The sequence below is a fragment of the Antechinus flavipes genome, chromosome 6 (assembly GCF_016432865.1).
Source record: "Antechinus flavipes isolate AdamAnt ecotype Samford, QLD, Australia chromosome 6, AdamAnt_v2, whole genome shotgun sequence".
Lineage (NCBI taxonomy): Eukaryota > Metazoa > Chordata > Mammalia > Dasyuromorphia > Dasyuridae > Antechinus > Antechinus flavipes.
The window spans coordinates 112099-132627 of record NC_067403.1 but is presented as its reverse complement, the minus strand read 5'-3'; the positions used below and the strand labels follow the sequence as shown (position 1 = coordinate 132627).

Here is a 20529-nt window from a genome sequence, read left to right as displayed (position 1 = left end):
AGAAGGTCAGTTATAACCACTGGTGATGCCTCAACATGCAGTAGACTACATTCCTCTGATCCTGGGGATCTTCACATTGAAATTTTCAGGTTGTCGTAGAAAGGATTCTGGCTTCAGGGTTTAGGTTGGATAAGTTGTTCTCCTATTTGATGAACCTCAGTTTCATGCAGGCAGCAGGGATGAAGGACAATCTATCAGCTCTCTAAACCTTTGGCCCCAGCTCTTCTCCTTTTTCTGGCATGAAAAAACATTTGTTGACTTTATTTTTTTTCTTCTAGCCTGGTGGCAGCTTGGGGGCAGCTGTCTTCAGGGACTCTGAGGAAAGATTGGAGAGGGAAAAAGTGGGGATTATGTGGCGAGAGTCTTTGGAAAGAGGGGTACTGGTGCTGGGGCACAAAGATATCTAAAGTTGATGCTTGAACAAAATTTCTCAGTCGTTCAATTTGGAGCCTCTAGTATTAGGTGGATGGACTGTGGAATAGGGAGGCTGAGGAAATCAGGGAGAGCTGAGGCGAAACTTGTCTGTCTTAGAACTGGAAAATAATGACCTTCAATAGGAAGAGGGAACAGAGATGAAGGCTTGGGCTGGTGCCTATTTCCCCTCATCCCCCAACAAAAGAAACCATAGAAGATAAAGAAATTCTGGTAGGAAGACCCTCTGGGCTCTAAATGCTGCTGCCATTGTTTGTCAGGCACGCCATTTCCTTCTCCAGGTCATTTTGCAGACAGGGAACCTGAGGCCAAGAGAATTAATATACTTACTTACCGTGGGTCACCAAGTTAGTTAGGGTCTCAGACCAGATTGAAACTTAGGATGAGTCTTTTGGATGCCAGGTCCAGCATTCTCTAGCCACTGCCACCACCTACTCACAGAGCAAGAGTGTTACAGAGGCGAGGACCAAATTGGGAACCTTCTTTAAATTATGGAGAAAACATGGGAGGTCCAAAATACAGAAAAACTCTACTTTGGCTTCTTTGACTAGATATGACAAATCTTTAAAGAGATTGGAGTATCAAATGATCATACTTGTCCCTGGAAAAGCTGTATGACAGCCCAGAGGCCATATTTAGACTAGATGTGGCAAGTCCTCAAAGAGATGGTTATGAGAATTCTCTGGTGCAGTCCTCTAGGCCTCTGGAGATCTCTATTGTTAGGTATCCTGAAGTGAGTGGGGCTGAAGAGCAGCTTCTAGAGAATGTGCTTCTCCAGTACAGGTCATTTGCAGAGGTCTCCTTCTCTGTTAAAATTTGTAACAAAATAGATATTAATACAATCCTAGTCTGCTATTACAATAACCAGGTCAGGGAGTGAGAGCCAGTTTAAACCTGAACAGCACTAATATGAACATCACTGAACTAGAGAATAACATAAAGAATAAAAAAGAGCTTTATTTGAGAATGTCACATATGTATGTATGTGTGTATATATGTATATATACGTCTGTGTATACAGCTTTCAAACAATAAGATTGGGACAAAAAATCCCCATGGTATATGATAATGTGAATGATATAAGTGGATGCCTCACTTGTGTAGGAGCCATTTAACGTTTTCAATCATCAGCGAAAGATCTTTCATTTCTTCCAAACAAGATAAATGAATGTAGAAGAACACAGTTGTTAGGTATGAAACTGATGGATGTGCATGGTAAAGCCTTCAGAGCTACAATCTTGATGATAAGTGAGAGAACTGGAATAGGATGGGGTTCAAAGGTATATAAAATTAGGAGAGATCAGAAATAGGAATTTAAAGACTGGGTAAAATAAGGAATACGAGGGTGAAAGAAAGTAACAGGGAGAGGGTAAAAGGAGAAGCTAATGAAGAAAGTAAGGAGTAATAATAAGATAGAAGGTAATTCAAAAATAGCAAATAGAACTTTGTTAAAGATATAAGAATATGAGTTATTCCCCCAATGGATAAATAAAATGAATGGACAGTTTTTCAAAGAAGAAATCAAAAGAATTTATAGCCATGTTTTTTAAAAGGCTCTAGATCATCCTAGATCAGAGAAATTTATATTAAAACTACCTAAAAATATCATTTTACTTGTACCAGATTGTCTAAAAGGATAGAAGAAGAAGTGATAAAGGTTGAAAAGGATGTGGAAAAATTGAGACAGTTAATTGTACGTGGGAATTGTAAAATGAAAAAACCATTTTGCAGAGCCCTTTGAGCTTACCATGACTGGATCCATTCTAAACATTATGTGTAGATAAATTCACTCAAAAATGGTTATAGCTGCACTCTTTCTGGTGGCTAAGAACTAGAAATTGCAGAGAAGCCTGTCACCTTGGGAACGATCACACAAGTTGTGATACAAGATTATGAAGAAATACTACTGTGATATAAGAAGTGATGAACTCCAGATTTTAGAAAAACATGTAAATCCTAGTGCAAAATAAAGAAAGGTGAGAAGAACAGAGATAAGATAACATTGTATGCAATAATAGCAATATTGTTTGAAGAATAACTGAGTAAGTTACTGTATCTATAATAAGTATCCAAATTAACCTTAGAGGGCATATGAAGGGAGACGCTATATGTATTAGGAGAAAGAATTGATGAATAGAAATGTATATAGAATAAATTTCCGATATATGCTAATTTATATCTAATGGTAGCCAGGTCTAGTGTGTTGGAGGGAAGAAAAAAAGAAAAAGAATTATATGATTGTTTTGTTATCCATTTGAAAAGAATAGCATATTGTGCACAATCGATTTATAGTTTCATGTGTGGTCATCTTTTTACTGTACTGTTATGAAAATGCTTGTTGTATTCCATAAATCAAAAAAAAAAATAATGAATAGTTGAAGCTAATTAAAAAAAAAACCCTAGAATCTTGCAATGATCAAATGGTGGGAGAATAAATGGAAGCAGTGTCATGTTTTACAGCCTTGCTCTAAATGGTCATTGCATGTGGCAGGTGCCACCATGAAGTGAAAAGATGCTTGCTGCACTGAAGGAAAACTATGGCAACTCCGAACAGCTTTTTTGTAAGCTGTTCAGAGTTGCCATAGTCACCTTGCCAACAAAAGTCCAGAGTCAAAGCTTTGGGACTTCCAGGAATCTGTGAGACTTGCAGAACAAGGAAGGCTGTTGGGCCACAATCAGCATTTCAATTGTGATCCTGGAGAAAGTCCTTTGGACAGCAAAAAGATAAAATAAGTCAGTATTTAAAGAAATTAATTCAGATCATTCTCTAGAAGGTCAGTGATTGAAGCTGAAATGCTTGAGCCACATAAAAGAAGAAGTTGAAGGCTGAGGATGCGATGGTAGTATCAGGGCAATCAAAAACATGACCTTGCACAGATTTTGACAGCTGGAAGAGCCTGGCATGCTGTGGCCCATGGGGGGTCAGAAAGAGTTGGACAATGCTCTAACTTCCTTTAAAGTGAGACTGAAGGAAGTTGGCAGGGGGAGGGGGCAAAGTGCATCAGGAAGATATAGCTTCATGAGTTCAAATCTGGTCTCATATAATTACTAGGTATGGGAACCTGGTGAAGTCACTTCACCCTGTTTGCCTCAGTTTCATCATTTGTAAAGTGAGCTGGAAAAGGAAATAACAAACCACTCCAGGATCTTTGCCAAGAACCCCCTTCTTATCCCCACAAACACAGAGTCCTACACAAGTGAAATGCCTGGACACCAGATCAAGTGAGACTATAGTGCTGGCTTCAAGGCAATCATGCTTAATTGATGACGGTGATTTCCATGCACAGATTGTATTAGTGAAAGCTTTCCTTCAGGGGTGATTCCAAGGGTGGCCTAAAGACCATCAAGCCTGCTTGTCATAAGTAAAGTCAGGTCAACTGAGGCACAAAGTTCTGAGCATTTACAGTCTGTTACTTAAGCAAGACTTTACTAATAAAGAGGGCCAGTAAGTTGAACACTGAACTCAAAGATGTGGAATGTGGAAGGCAGCCCACCCCCTCTCATTTTAAAGGCTGGACCCAAGAACAGAAGTTGGTGGGTGGGGAAACAATACACATGGTTAAGAGACTGAGAGTATCAAGGGGCAATGAAATGCAGTTGGTTCCAAGTCTGAAATGTGACTGGGTAATGACTCTTCTTTTCCTCTTGAATATGTTGATGCTTTCTACCTGGATTATGCAAAAGTAATTTATGAAAAAGAATAAATCTTGACTTGTACAAAACTTCCTATGGACCATACTTCCAGGAATGGCATCATCCTGGCTGGTAGGAATTGCACGAGATGTTCTAGAATTGAATCTGGATAGTTAAAAGTAGGGAAGATAATAGAATTCCTTGACATGAAGGGATTTGCACTTGGTATTTATATAACAATTTCTTTTGGATTAAAGCGTTTAATGAGAACAGTGTACTCTTTGAGTTAGGATTAGAGTTTTTCTTCAATGGAAAATGACTGAGAGGAAAACTGAACTTTTGCATTTAACTGAGAGAAACACTGACTTTCTTCTAGGATACCAGAGTAGTTTTTCTCTATGACTTTTTCAAGGATGATATCCAAACAGTTTTTTGGATCATGGTTTTCTGTTACTCCACTCATTTTCAAATTATCTTGCTTGGATCCCTTTTCCATTTTCCAAGAAGGGGTGGGTGTGTTTATTGATTCTTGCTGTCTCATTCAGTCATTACCTTCCACTAGTCTAATTCAAATTTTTAACAAATTATTTTTTTAGGTAGCTTTTTAACCTCCTTTTTCATTTGGCCAACTCTATTTATAAAGCTCTTTTCTTCAGTGAAATTTTTTTTTCTATTTTAAAATAGCTTTTTATTTTCAAAATGCATGCAAAGATAATTATCAACATTCACCCTTGCAAAATCTTTTGTAAGAATTTTTTCTTCCTCACTTGCCTCACTCTCCTCCCCTAGACAGCAAATCATCCAATATAAGTTAAAGTGTGCAATTCTCATATCTACATTAACACATTATCATGTGCCCAAGAAAGATCAGATCAAAAATTAAAAAAAAAAAAAAAACTGAGAAAGAAAAAAGCAAATAAACAACAATATAAGATGTCAGTGCTATATTGTGATGTAAATTCGGTCCCCAGAGGCCTTTCTCTGAGTATAGCTGCCTCTCTCCATCACAAGTCTATTGAAACAGGTCTGAATCACCTCATAGTTGAAAAAAGTCATGTCCATCACAGCTGATTATCCCATAATCTTGTTTTTGCTGTCTTTACCTTTTTCTTGGTTCTACTTTTCAATTAGCATCAGTTCAGGTAAGTTTCTCCAGGCCTCTCTGACAGTAGCCTTCTGGCCATTTCTCATAAAACAATATTCCATTACTTTCATATACTATAACTTATTACCCGTGGACAGGTTTTGTAAATAAAAAGCTTTAATAAAATAAAAAAAATAAAAAAAATCATAATCATATTTCCTTATTTTTTCCTTCTTATCAAAATGTTGGAAGGACCTGGAAGATTGATGAGGAACATTCATTTGAGACAGGATTTGGATTTTATGTAAAATTAGTGAGTTATAAAGTGAATGCCAAAGAAGATGGAAAGCCAAATAAAGAAGAGAAACATTAAATCAGAGAGGGCAGAATGGAGAATATGACCAATGTTTTCAGGCAACTGGAAAGAAGGTAAGGGGGAGACATTCTTCAGAAAATTCTGACGAAGAAACACCATGTCTCCCCAGTGATGATACATCATCTTCCTCTCTCACCTGTTAGGGTGTTCAGCACCCTAATGCTTACCCAATACCATGAGATCAAGTGAATAAACCTACATTTGGTGGTTTGTGACATACTTCTCTGAATGCTTCAGGCTCATGGCTAGTTCTATCAAGATGCTATGGAACAAGAAGGCTTTGGGGCCTTCCTACATCAACCCAGAAATCGAATAGATGCCTTTGCAATTGCCTTTATTGTACATGGAGATTAGAGGTCGGATGATTGATTTTTTGGGACAGGCAACTGCATTGATTATTTTTAAGGTGGCTTTTCTAGCACTATAGACTTGTATTCAGGTATATCTGTGACCGAAGGAGCTGGTCAGAAGAATTAACTGAGGCATTTGGAAAAACAAACCATATAGAATTAAAATAAAGGTGAAATTATGTTCATAAGATCTAGTGATCCAAGGTGAGGGCACATGTTGCTGGTTATACTCTGGATACAGAGTGAAACTTGAGTTTCTTGAGAAACCCCCGAGTGTAATGGACCCTCCAAGAAAGGATCTGCAACGGTAGGGACCATAAAACCTGCTACTAACAACATTAGTTCTGGTTTAATGTGCGCTTTTTTCACATGGGTAATTTTTCTTCTAAAGATTACTTTGGGAGTGTGAGGAGAAGGGGGATCGAAATAATGATAGGGGGCACTGGCTGCTTCTTTTACATAAGCTACTGCTCTATGAAACAGACCACGACAGCTGGCTTCTCAATCTGGAGAAGTTCAGGAATTTAGGAACAAAACTACCTACCTGGATTGCAGAACCTCCTGGGGACCTGACCTTGTAAATCCAATGGTGTCCTGTAGGTTCTGCCATCTAGCAGGTGGTATTGCCCATTTAGGATGTGCCAGGTGGAATCATGAGTATACAACCTTGAGTCTGGCTGAAGTGGGAGTGGTGAGCAGGAATTCAAAGGGACCTTTCCTCCATGGCTCCAAGTTAGGCTTTAAGAGATTCCAGCAGACTCAATCACAGGACTGCATTAGGAACTGAGCCTCAGTTATGATTCTTTTTTTTTTTTTTTTAATTTTTATTTAATAATTACTTTATATTGACACTCGTTTCTGTTCCGATTTTTTTTCCCTCCCTCCCTCCACCCCCTCCCCTAGATGGCAAGCAGTCCTTTATATATTGGATATGTTGCAGTATATCCTAGATACAATATATGTTTGCAGACTCAGTTATGATTCTTAAAGAATGGGACTGAGAGACAAGTTGGTAAGTCTTTGGTAATGTCTGAGCCAACACAATAGAGTTCTATAGGAGGGAGCATTAAGTTACTATGCTTTCAGCCATGGGTACAGTGGTATCAAGGGTCCTGACATTATCTCATAATAGCTTCTTCCTACCTAGCTCTTCCATCAATTTAATAAGGGGGGGAGGTGTTAAGTATTCTATTAACTTTATTCCCTATCCTTGATGACTGGGAGGTAAAAGGCCCAATGTGCTGTGTGATTGACTAGGGTGAAAGCACCTTAGGTAATGAAGCTCTTGTAAAATGGGTACATCTATTATTAAGAATTTCTTTAAGAACCCTACATAATGGAATGATTTTTTTTCTTTTTTTTCCCTAGTAACTTTGTTTCTTCTTAATACACATTGCTTTATGCATGTTATAGGGAGAGAAAAATTGAAGAGATTTAAAAAAAAAAAAGAAAAGAAAAAAGTAGAGAACATAGCACATGTTTATTTACATTCAGTCTCCGTAGTTCTTTTTGCGGATGCAGATGGCATTTTCTGTGCAGTTTGTTGGGGTTGCTTTGCATCCCTGAACCTCTGATAAGGACCATAGTTCATAGTTGATCATCATGCATTCTGACTGTTACTGTGTACAGTGTACTTCTAGTTCTGCTTGTTTGAATCAGTATCAGGTCATGTAATTCCAGGTTTTACCAAAACCAGCCATTCCTCATTTTTACCATGGTCTTCAAGTACCACAAGTTATTCAGCCATTCCCCAGTAGACAGACACATATTTATTTTTCAGTTCTTTGTGACCGCACAAAGGTCCGGCACATTGTGGCCCATGTGGGTCTGAAATGCTTTTTATCTAAGATGATTTTTGCTAGCCCACAGGCTGTGGGGGAGCTCTGCCACTCAGCGGGAAAGTGTACAGACCATTCCCAAAGCATATTTGGAACCATGGGCTGCTGGCAATTGAATGAAGTCCATCTGCCACATTTGAAAGGGAACATCTTGGAGAGGAAATTGACCCCCAAGCCGGCGTCAGAGGCTTGGATACATTGTGCTTTGGGACAGCTGGGACTCATCTGACAGGAAGTGACAGCAGCCCTGGGAAACTTCTCTCACCAGTATTTTTGGGGTATTCTCACCAACTTGTTAGGTGCACAAAGAGTGCAAATGCTATGTTGTGATCCACCTCAGTTCCCACAGTCATATATCAGTGTAGATGACTCTCTTCATGACAAGATCATTGGAACTGGCGTGAATCATGTCATTGTTGAAACAAGCCATGTCCACCATAATTGATCATTGTATAGTCTTGATGTTGCCATGTATGATCATTTCCTGATTCTGCTCACTTCACTTTGCATCAGCTCATGTAGGCGTCTCTGGAATCATCCTGCTGATCATTCCTTATAGAACAATAATATTGCACAACATTAATGTGCTATGACTTATTCAGTATTTCCCATCTGATGGGCATCCACTCAGTTTCCAGTTTCTTGCCACTACAAACAGGACTGCAGAAACATTTCTGCACATATGGGTCTTTTCCCCTCCTTTAGGATCTCTTTGGCAAATAAGCCCAGTAGAAACATTGCTAGTTCAAAGGCTATGCACTTGTTGATAGCCCTTTGGGCATAGTTCCATATTGTTTGACAGAATGGTTGGATCCGTTCACAATTCCACCAACAATACATTAGCATTCCAGGTTTCCCCCAAAAGCCTTTCCACATTGCTTACATTCAGAAGGTTTCTGTCCAGTTTGGGTTCTTTGATATCTAGTAAGAAATCCTCTATTTGCAAAAGCTTTCCAACATTGATTATAGTCATAAAGTTTCTCTTAAGTGTGGGTACGCTCATGGTCAGTAAGACTAGATTTATATCTAAAAACCTTTATACATTGGTTACATTTATAAGGTTTCTCTCCAGTATGGATTCTCTGATGACCAATGAGACCTCTTTTGCTTGTAAAAGCCTTTCCACAGTGGTTACATTCATAAGGCTTTTCTCCAGTATGGGTTCTCTGATGTACAGTAAGTTTTCCTTTCCTTCTAAAAGCTTTTCCACATTGGTTACATTCATAAGGTTTTTCTCCAGTGTGGATTCTCTGATGTACAGTAAGACCATCCTTGTCTCTAAAGGCCTTTCCACACTGGTTACATTCATAAGGTTTCTCTCCAGTGTGGATTCTCTGATGTGTAGTAAGAGTTCCCTTTTGTGTAAAAGCCTTTCCACAGTGGTTACATTCATAAGGTTTCTCTCCAGTGTGGATTCTCTGATGACCAATAAGACCTCCTTTGCTTCTAAAAGCCTTTCCACACTGGTTACACTCATAAGGTTTCTCTCCAGTGTGCATCATCTCATGTCCAATAAGACCTCCCTTGCTTCTAAAAGCCTTTTCACAGTGGTTACATTCATAAGGCTTCTCTGCAATGTGCATCATCTGATGTCCAATAAGACCTTCCTTGCTTCTAAAAGCCTTTCCACACTGGTTACATTCATAAGGTTTCTCACCAGTGTGGATTCTCTGATGACCAATGAGACCTCCCTTGCTTCTAAAAGCCTTTCCACATTGGTTACATTCATAAGGTTTCTCACCAGTGTGGATTTTTTGATGACCAATGAGGCCTCCCTTGCTTCTAAAAGCCTTTCCACATTGGTTACATTCATAAGGCTTCTCTCCAGTATGGATTTTCTGATGTACGGTAAGTTTTCCCTTCCTTCTGAAAGTCTTTCCACATTGGTTACATTCATAAGGTTTCTCACCAGTGTGGATTCTCTGATGACCAATGAGAACTCCCTTGCTTCTAAAAGCCTTTCCACATTGATTACATTCATAAGGTTTCTCACCAGTGTGGATTTTTTGATGACCAATGAGACCTCCCTTGCTTTTAAAAGCCTTTCCACATTGGTTACATTCATAAGGCTTCTCTCCAGTGTGGATTCTCTGATGTACGATAAGTTTTCCCTTCCTTCTAAAAGCTTTTCCACATTGGTTACATTCATAAGGTTTTTCTCGTGTGTGGATTCTCGGTTGTACAATAAGATTTTCCTTTTTTATAACACCTTTTCCACATTCGATACATTCACAATGACTCTCTCTAAGCTGGATTCTCTCATGTGTTGCACAGCTTTTTCTCCAAGTAAAATCATAGGATCCATCACCCCTGAACCACTGCTTGGGAGTTTCTACCACAGGATGGCTTAGCTCTGCAGGAGTTTCTTTCATTTCATTCTGATCTCTCCTTCCAAAACAAAAGAAAAAGAGAAAACAATAAAGCAAACATAATCATGAGGAGCGCATGCGTGCGCGCACACAAACACACACACACACTCACTCACACATATTTATATTCCTTTCTTTCCATCAGCAGAAGAGAAACTCAGTCATTTTCTCTTTTCCTAGGCAAAGAGAAAACTATAAAATGGGCAAAACCAATCATTTTAAGTCCCATTAGTTCACATCCCAAACATTATCTAATTTCTAAGGAGTTTCATGCACAATTACAGTGGAACCTCACAATAACCTGTGACAACACAGAGAGTGCCTTCAGTCTCATTCGGTGCATAATTCAGGTGGTCACCAGTTCAGAACGGCTGAGTGAATTGGCCCAAATCCAAGCAGCTGAGTATAGAATCTACACCTGTGAATGGGCATGCTCTGCCTACAGTATGTGACAATTATTTCCACTCTCAATTCTCCCCTTTCCCTTTCATTATCTGCATTTTGCCTCTTTTTCATAGACATGACATCTAGTGCACATATAGAAAATACTCAAATTATTTCATGATCTGTCTTGTAAGCATAACAAATTTCCATGCTGATCACTTTCAACTCAATTTTTTTTCTATTACATTATCTGGTATCATATTCAGCAGGCTAACACAGTTTTTTTGTTTTGTTTTGTTTTGTTTTTGTATATAACTGAGGTAGAAGTGATTTAATTCTGACCCATTATTATTTTTTTTTGAGATAGCTATCACATTTCTTTTTTTTTAAATTATCATTATATGTCCCCTGCATATCCCAAGATACAATTTTTTTTAAATACATGAAATTATCCACATCTGAAAATGTGTCAAAACACAAAAATTGAGTTCATCTTCCTGAGATATGGAAGGATAGTGCGGCTGCAGTATTGTAGTCCTTTCCCTTTTAGAATCCCTTTCCCTATAAACGACTGAGATAAAGATCCAAGGGATCTGACCCAAAAATGTCTTTGTGGCACCTAAAGTGGTGAATAAAATGTCTGATTTGGTTATAAAGGTAGCTGTGCTCAGGGACCACACGGATGGGCACATTTTCACATTTACAAGTCTTTCTGCGGTGATTTCAGTCTATCATGATCACCAGTAGACTGCTGTGGAGGACTGTGCCCTGAGTCCATGAAACTCTGGCTGCTTCTAAGTGCAACAGATTCTTCTGGTTTCTCAACTTGACACCAGATTGTTCCCACCATTTCAGGAAGGTTGGACACTCATGTGCAAATGGCCACAGGCCTGCAAAGTCCCTCAGGGGCTGTATCTCCTTGGACCAGAGTAGTGCTCTCCCTCCTGGGTTACCTAGCAACCCCACTTCATCCAATCTCAATCTTGCCTAAGCAAGATGTGCTAAAAACAATATGTGTAATTTAGGGGAACATTTATCATGAGCCAATAGAAATATACATCTTTTTTAAAACAGTAATTAGCGATGGCTTTGACTGGCTAGACTTTAAAAAATGAATTTCCATATCTCCACAGGAGCTTGTCCAATTCTTTCTTTTCTACATCACACATGTAAGACCATGTTCATCATATGTTTCAAAATCAGAATACAGTCATAGTGGATAGAATGTGGATAGGGCCTTGAATCAGGAAGCCCAGGGTTTTATTCCCATCTCAGAACCTTGCAAGTCAAGTTATAGCACTTCTGTTAGAATCAGTTTCTTTATCTGTGAAATGGGCATAATAATATCACTTAAATGCTCTGGTTCTCATGAGGATGAAATAAAACAATGCAGAGTATGGCACACAGGGATGTATAAATGCTACCTGTTTTATTTCACTTTGGCTCTTTCCTCCCCAGTTCTACTCCCCTTCTTAAACCATCATGATTCTTCCCAATTAATGATGCACAGGGGCACTAAATTATTCAGTTTATCTGGTGCACATTGGGTCTCTCCCCAGTTGCTGGTGTATTGTCTGCCCCTCCACTCTGTGGTGGGGGACCTCCTTAAGGGCAGGGGATGTCCCTCATATCTCTATTTGTACTCCTGGTGTTAGCCCAGGGCTGCCCTGTAGCAGGCCCTTAATTGTTTACTGACAAGAAAAAGTTCTAAGAAATGGCTCATGTCTCAAACCTAATCCCTTTGGGTGCTTTCAGGAGAGCTCCATTGCCCCAAATGCCAAAGAAGAACTTCTTACAGGATGACAGATGAGCAGTGGAAGGGCCCTACAGGGTCTTGGAGTGGGATCCACTCATTTTGTGGAACGGACAGCCAGACTCACTGACTAGCCCCGGACACGGCTGCCAAGAAATATTCAATAAAGAATTCTGAATCTGGCCTTTCTCCCCAAACTGAGCATGTACTTCAGGGTAACTGCCAGAAGCCTCTTGTAACCACAGCTCTCATATCCCTGCTTTCACCTCACTCACCTGCAGAGCAGCATCTCAGGCCTTCTTGGTCCAGCATCCACAGAGTTTCCCTTTGCTCAAAATAAGAGATCGCCTCTTCTCTGGGAACTGGAAGCCCTGGGCATGGAAATCAGTAAGAGAAGAAGATGGAGAGAAGTTGTTCACTTAGTTCTCTTTAGGGAAAAATGAGGATCCAGAGCTTCTCCAAGCTGAAATTCAGACCCTGATGTTCAAACATATGAGTCAATACTCAGCCACTGGGGCCTGTAAAGAAAGTGACCTAAGGCAGGATGTGCCCACTATTTGTACAGCTTCCTCTGAGATAGAGCCAAAGGCCCTTCCTCCCACCTCCTGTGCTGAGAGGCTCCTTTCTGGCAGAAACTTCTGATCCCAAATCTGGGTTACTAACTGTATAGCTCTGGGCAAGTCAATTAAATTCTGTTTGTTTTCCTCTTTCCTCCTGATGTTAAAGTAACAGTATTTTGTTGTACTTTAAACTTACAAACAAGCATTTCAGTATTGTAGTTCAATAAAAAGATGATTGCACATGAAACTGTAAATCCACAATGCACAATTTGCTATTTCTTTCAAATACACAAGAAAATTATCAAGTAGATTTTTTCCTTTCATTTGCTTGCGCCCAGCCTAGAGATGGCTGCAAATGCATAGAAATGTAAAATTGGGCTATCCATATTTCTATTTATGAGTTTTTCTCTCTGGATAAAAACAGCATCTTTCTTGATTTGTCCTCTGTCATGAATTTTGGTCCTTAGAATCATCAAAATAACTTATTTGCTGGAAGTTCTTCTTAAACAGTATTGTTAGAGCTTGTAGAGAAAGCATATGGCACAGCCCCTGGCAAACACAGGTAGAAATAAATGTTTATTCCCTTTTATTCCTTTCCCACCTCTTGTACTAGAATATGAGGGCAATCCAAAGACAGATTAAGATGAAACTTCCCTTATGGGGGACAACCAGGTGCTTTGGCTACAAACTGATGCTTGCTAAAAAGAATAATTATCCAAATACTGGATCCATATGAAAAAGGAAGGAGTTGTAAAGAAAAGGAAAAGGAAAATGAAAGGCTGAGCAGTTTTCAGAGCTTTGGCAATCAAAATTCATGTCCAGGTAGAGGCTAACCTCTAAGACTAGTTCCATGTTTGAGATGCTTCCCCTGATTTAATCTTTGACCTGAGAATGGATAAGAGAGAGCTTTGGGAACAATAAAGGACATTCCCAGGTCTTATCACACAATACAAGACCAGCCCTTTGCCTTCTCTTCTCTCACCTCAAAGCCTTCACAATGGGCAATGAAGATATTCCCTTTGATTGTAGACTTGAAATTATTAGGAGAAGTGCCCTTACCCAAGGAGAGCAGGTTCCGGGCATTCTCCACCATGACCTCCTTGAACAGCTCCTTCTGAGAGGGGTCCAAGAGCCCCCACTCCTCCTGGGTGAAGTCCACAGCCACATCCTTGAATGTCACAACTTCCTGCAGCATCAAAAGTCAGAAGATGTGGGGCTGAAACATCCTTCAGAAAGAAAGAGCTCAAACCCTTCAATTTACATGCAGAAACCAAAACAAAGAGAAAGGATATACCCAAAGGTCATAGGCTTTCTGAGAGTCAGTGTCAACTCTTGAACCCGTGGTTATTAAGAGATTCATTGAATTTTGGTCCTGTTGAAATAAAGCTGAGAAGTGACTTATTACAGAACTTATAATGAAGGACATCCTAGGGCCACATGGCATATTCCGTTAATGAATTCTTCCACACTCTTCCTTGCTAACCCTATTACTCTCTAAGCCCCATTTCTGATTTCCCACTCTCTATGCCTAGTTTAGCTCTTTTCTTTTATCTATAACCTCTTTTCCTAAAGAAACCACTTTTTATCACCATTGTGAATTTTACAAATTAATATTAACCTAGGAATTGCTTCCCTGACCTTGTTGTAGTCTGTGTGTGAGACGCATTTCACAGTTTGTTTCCTTTATTCTATTATTTCACTTCTAGACAACAGAATTTAGAAAAGAAGGTATCTGTGCAGTTGGTCTACAAGCAGTGGCAGAAAACTCCTACAGCACAGACCCAGAATGGGGACCTTGGAGCATTTAACTGCACGAATTGTCAAGGAAAAAAAACCCTGTGAGCAGAAGAGCTATGTGACACAGAACAAGAATCTAGGCAAAACAGCCAAGGAAGGTGGACAATGAGGAGAGGGAGAGAAATTCTTGTTAGAAAAGGGAAGAAAAATGGTTGAAATTAGAAAACTAATGAATAGGATAAGTTGAAGGGCAAGAGAGGGAAGAGAATATATAAGAGAACTAAGAGGAAAAGGGGGATGAAGAAATGCAGAATGAGATCAATTAGAATGGATGAACAAATGTCTAGAGAAACTTGAAATAAAAGACTTATGGCATCTTCTAAAGGGGACAACAGGGGAATATGCATATTTCTTTTCAACACATGATATCTTTACAAAAATTAAGCACTGGGATACACAAATCCTCTGCCCAGATGAAAAAAGTCAGAAATCATCATTATACTCTCTTATTACTTAAAGAAATAAGAATGCAAATTGGTTCAAAGATGACTACCAAAAAACACAAAGCTAAAAGGAGATTTACCTGAGTCAGAGGACAAATCTTAGAAAGTGATAAATTTGTAAAGGAAAAGGAAAATGATTAATTAAACCATATCCCAAGCCATATTCTAGGGTGAAGCTGAAGGAGGCCTTGGACATGGGGGGTGAGGGGGGAAGGAATAGACATACCCTAACACATTAAGAATATTAAAAAAAGATGTTTAACTGAATATGAATTGAAAAAAAAATTAGAAAAAATAAATGAAAAACTGAAAATAAGGACAAATAATGACATTAAAATTACAGGGGAAACAGATGGAGATAAATTGGATATAAAAAAATGACAAAAACAAAAATGGCTTCTTTGAAATGATTCAAAGAGTGGAGAAAACCCTTAGCTGATTTAATCAAATGTAAGAGAGCATAAAATCCAGTTACTGAAACAGCAAATGGCAAAGGTGAAATGGGCACCCTCCTTTGATAGCCCTGGTAGCCTCTGCCATGACTAGCCTGTATGCTTTCATGTGAATAGAGCTCCTAATGGCCAAGAGAAAAATTCTCAGATTTCTTTCTGCATCTGCCTTGAACAACATCAGCTTCCTGAAAGAGATGTCTGAACGAAAATTCCCAGGAAATGTCAAAATGCAGAGAGTCAGTGAGAAAAAGCCTGCAAGCCTCCAGAAAGAAAGTCCAGTACAATTCAAGTACCAAGGAACCACCATTAGAACCAGACACAATTTGGCAGCAACTTTCATTAAGGAGCAGAGAATTTGGAACAGGATATGACAAAGGCAAAGGACCTGATCCTATGGCCAAGAGCAAATTATGAAGCAAAACCAAATGGAATGCTTTCAGGGAAAAAGCACCTTTAATGAAAGTCCTTCTAAGCATTCCTAAGGAAATGTAGAAAACTTTCTAAATTGAGACCCATGAGGAGAAATACAAAAAAGAATCCAGAATGAACTAGACTCAGGGACTCAAAATAAAAGGAAGAACTAGTTATATACAATCATAGTGAGTGACATGTTTTCCCTCTGATTCCTATTTGGGCTCACAGAGGGAATCAAAGAAGAGTAAAGCGGGAAGGAGTTCTGTTATATCTAGATGATCTTAAGCAGAAACTGGAAAGAGGGGAAGAAGGTGGAGAGAAAGGAGGGCTAGGAAATGTTGTTTCTGGCAAGGAGGGTCCTGGACTAGACATTTCTACAAGCAAGGGGATAGGGACATCTGAGCCTCAGTCATCTAATCAAAGGAAGGAACAATTCCCAGGACATAGGCAGATGAAGGGGGAAATGCAGTTTACTCCCCAGTTGTATACATTATACTCTTCCAGGTCAACCCAGGGCCTACTGCAGCCTAGAGGAATCATAATATCCATAATATCCAAGAACCTGGAGTTGCCATGACACACTAATGTGCTTCTTAATCCTTCTTTTTCTCTCAGTTGTTCTCACAGTTTCTGCCAGTCCCTGGCACTCTGCATAGGGGAGCTTAAGTTAAACCAGCAAAAGAAAAAGTTGGTACTTTGGGGTCTAGGAATGACAGAGGTGAGGACGAGAATCCCAGCAGCCTCTTTTAGACAGGAGAGAGGGGTCCCTGTGCCAGAGCAGATCTTAGAAATACCAGAGCAGCAGGATGGCCCAGAGCTCTGTGTCCTAGAACTGCTGAGCTTGAACCCAAGGCCTTTCTCAGTGCTTATTGGTAGGAGCCAAGGAATGGTCAAGGGGAGGGTTTCAGGGAGACCTGGAAAGGCATGGAGGACCTGAGACACGATGACAGGAGCAGCCCAGAAGGATATTTTCTGCTCTGATGACCAGGAGAAAGGCTGGGGAAGCATCACGGCTCTGCTCCCCACCTGAACAGGACAAACTCTGTTTGAAGGGTTTTCTAGGAGCTTCAGGAAAACATGGCAGAGGAAATCAAGAAGAGAGGGAAGAGATCTTAGATGGGAACGGGTACTGGGTAGGCCCAAAGAGAGCTCCCCCTGGAATGGAGATTCATGATGAAGTGGTATACCCTGTCAGTTCCTTGTAATGAGGAGGAACATAGAAACAAATGGTTAAGTGGGATATAGGGGTGTGTGTGTGTGTGTGTGTGTGTGTGTGTGTGTGTGTGTGTGTGTGTGTCTGTTGGGTCCCAATGTGCCAAGGATCCTAGGATGCAGTTGGGCAGAGCAGTGATACTACTGGTTCCCCTGTTTTTATGCAGAAATGATGAATACAACAAGCCCTGACAGCTCCACAGCCCCGTCCTCCATGTCTAGGGAAACGGCTGTGACTGCTGCTATTGGTCAGGTCTGGGGATGGACTGCACTTACCTGAGGAGGTCCAAGGCTCCCAGGGCCCATTCCTTCTGGCTCCAGGCTCCCTGTGGAAGTAGCAAACACCCAGAGTGACTCCTTTTTCTCAAGTTCTTCCCTTTGGCACCTGGTCTTTATCTCAGGGTCTTCCTGCTACCACATTTGAGGGGCCTACAAAAGTAACAATAGCCAAAGCTCTTACTAACAAAGGTCACAGCTAACCATGGGAGGGAGCGGGGAAGGGGGGTTAATTTTAAGTCTCTCTTAAAAACCAGAGAAAGCCAGGAGCCCACAGGAGAGTTCTTCCCTTCTTTCCTTCTGCATAAGCCCAGCTTCCCCTCATCCTGGCCCCAGGCTGACTGCCTTTGATTTCATGGCCTGGGAGAATGCTGCTTGGGGCCCTGATAGTAAACCTTTTTTAATTTCACCCCAATTTTGCTGTTTGCCTTTGAACCAATTCTTGGGTCAGTCCTAGGTTACCAGAAGAAGCTGGAGAGGGAGAAGCATCCCAGAGGAGAGGACTTTCCCCTCCTTTTCTCATCAGGAGGCAAGCCTATAGGGATTCCTGGTGGAGTGTGAGGTCCTCCAGGAGTTACAAAGGCCCTGGCCCTGCCCCCGGGGGAGAGACTGCACCCTACAGAACAATGCCAAGAGGGTCAGGATCAGAAAGGGAGGTTGTCTGAAGACTGCTCCCCTTCTTTTACTTCTTTTCTCCCTCCTCTCTCCATCGTACCTCACCCATAGAGCTATAAGGGTGTTTAGGATCCCAGATGGGAGACCTGTCAGTCTGGCTCCTGAATCAGAGCTCTCTCCCTCCCAACCCTGCAGTGGTCCTCTGCCTCCCTGCCTCCCCTCCACCCAAATAACACACACATTATTCTGGATAATTGACTGCTTTGGGGAAGAGGGAGCAAAAGTGGAGAGGTGGAGGATGGGGAGGGCTCTGAATGGAAACCCCAGGAAATGATCAGGGAAAGCCTGAGCCTGGGAGACAAAATTCAGTCTCACATTGAATTCTGAGGGCTCAGAGAGAAGAGGGGCCAGAGAAGCAGGAGGTTTGGAGAACAGAGCTAGGGTCTGGGAGGAAAGACAGCCAAAAGGAGGTCATGGATGTCAGGGCCAGTGGGGTGAGAAGTGGTGGACAGCTGAGCCTAGGAAAGAAGGAACACTGTGCTGAGGTGTACTAGGAGTTGGGGAGGAATGCTGGGACCTTCTGGTAAGCTTAGGCTTGGAGTAAGGCAGGACAGCAGAATCTCTAAAGAAGAGATGGGATGGGGAGATGGGACAGCTGCGTCCTGATCAGAAGGCTGAAATTATGGACAGAGTCTGAAGTCTGGGAAAGTGAGACTCAATGGGAAACCTGGGCAAGTTTGGGAAGTGATTCGGAGTCTCGAAAAGGTTAAGGGTTGGAGTGCTCATCCTACACGCAACTTTGGTAGAAAGGTGTGCTCCTGACAGACCTGGAGGTCATGTACCCCAAGGTCAAAAGAGGAGACCCAAAGGCAAGGGCAGCCAGTGGGAGTCGGGAAATATGGAGCATGCTGGCTCAGACCTACCTGGAAGATGCAAGCACAGGCTTGGGTGCAGGAAAGCCGAGAGATCTCAGAGGCAAGGGGAAAAAGAGGAGAGCCCTGAGCTCGCAGGGGGGAAAGGGGGAGATATCTGAGCTCTCAGGGGGAGAGAGGAAGAGAACTGAGCTCCAAAGGGGAAAAGGGGGAGACCCGAACTACCAGGAACAAATAGGGAGAGATCTGAGCTCGCTGAGATAAAGGGGGAAAGCTCTGAGCTCCCAGGGGGAAAACGGGAGAGAGCTGAGCTCCCAGGGGAAGAGAGCTGAGCTCCCAAGGGGGAAAGGGGCAGACCCGAGCTCCCAGGAGCAAATGGGGAGAGATCTGAGTTCCCGGGGAAAAGGAGGAGAGATCTGAGCTCCCAAGAGGAAAAAAGAGAGACCTGAGGAACTCACAGGAAAAAATGGGGAGGAACGTGAGGAGCTCTGAAAAAAGGGGGTCAGACCAAAACTCCCAGGCAGAGCAGTTTCCACAGCAGGGAAAGCAAAGGAGGCGGGAAAGTAGGGTGATCCCAGTTCAGACTTCCTGTTTCCGGACAGCCCAGTCTGGGAGGGTCTTCTTGGTCCCAAAGCCCTGCCCTGTCCCTCCCCCAGGATGTTGAGCCCTTTCCTCCAATCACACCCAGGGCCTGGACATGTTGTTGATTATGTCCTGGATACAGAGTGAAACTTGAGTTTCTAGAGAGACCCTGAGTCTAATGGACCCTCCATGTAAGGATCTGCAATGTCAGGGACCATAAAACCTACTACTAAGACCATTAGTTCTGGGTTAATGTACCTTTTATCACATAGGTAATTTTTCTTCTAAGAATTACTTTGGGACTGTGAGAATGGGGATAGAAATAATGATAGGGGGCACTGGCTGCTTCTCTTACATAAGCTACTGCTCTATGAAGCAGACCAGGACAGCTGGCTTCTCAGCCTGGAGAGGTTGAGGAGTTTGGGAGCAGGACCACCTACCTGGATTGCAGAACCTCCTGGTAACCTGATCTTGTAAATCCCATGGTGTGTTATAGGTTCTGCCATCTAGCAGGTAGTATTGCCCATTTAGGATGTGCCAGGTGGCACCACAAGTACACAACCTTGAGTCTGGCTGAAGTGGGAGTGGTGAGCAGGACTTCAAAGGACCTTTCCAACATAGCTCCAAGAAAGACCTTCAGGGATTCCCAGACCCAATCATAGGACTGGATTAGGAGCTGAGCCTCAGTTGAGATTCCTAAAGAATGGGACACAGAGATAAGTTGGTCAGTCTCTGATATTGTCTGACCCAACAAAATAAGAGTTCTGTAGTAGGGAGCATTAAATTGCTATGCTTCCCCTCCATGGGTACAGTGGTATCAGGAGTCCTGATATTATTTCATAAGGACCTAGCTTTTTCCTACCTAGCTCTTTTAGGAATTTAATAAGGGAGGCTTTAAGTGTCCCATTATCTCTTTTTTCCATTCTTGATGACTGGTATTGAAACTCAGCACAATGCTGGTGCTGACTGATTGACCAGGATGAAAGCACCTTAGGTAATGAAGCTCTTGTAAAAATGGGACCATGTATTACTATGTATTCCTTTAAAAACCCTACATAATGGAATGGTTTTTCTCTTTTTTTCCCTA

General features: G+C 41.5%; 2 protein-coding genes across 2 annotated transcripts in view; both read right to left on the bottom strand.

Annotated features, from left to right (window-relative positions):
• Nucleotides 1-20529, bottom strand: part of LOC127540031 (zinc finger protein 850-like) — a 213103-nt gene that overhangs the window by 127543 nt on the left and 65031 nt on the right. The gene's annotated exons all lie outside the window — the stretch shown is intronic.
• LOC127540040 (zinc finger protein OZF-like) lies at nt 7050-10093 on the bottom strand. The gene has a single exon (XM_051964568.1). It carries the CDS (start codon nt 10083-10085, stop codon nt 8697-8699), a length of 1389 nt encoding a protein of 462 aa, XP_051820528.1. The 5' UTR covers nt 10086-10093; the 3' UTR covers nt 7050-8696.

Excerpts from the sequence above, each read along its gene's own strand:
- LOC127540040 (XM_051964568.1), bottom strand. The coding sequence starts at position 10,085 with ATGAAAGAAACTCCTGCAGAGCTAAGCCATCCTGTGGTAGAAACTCCC.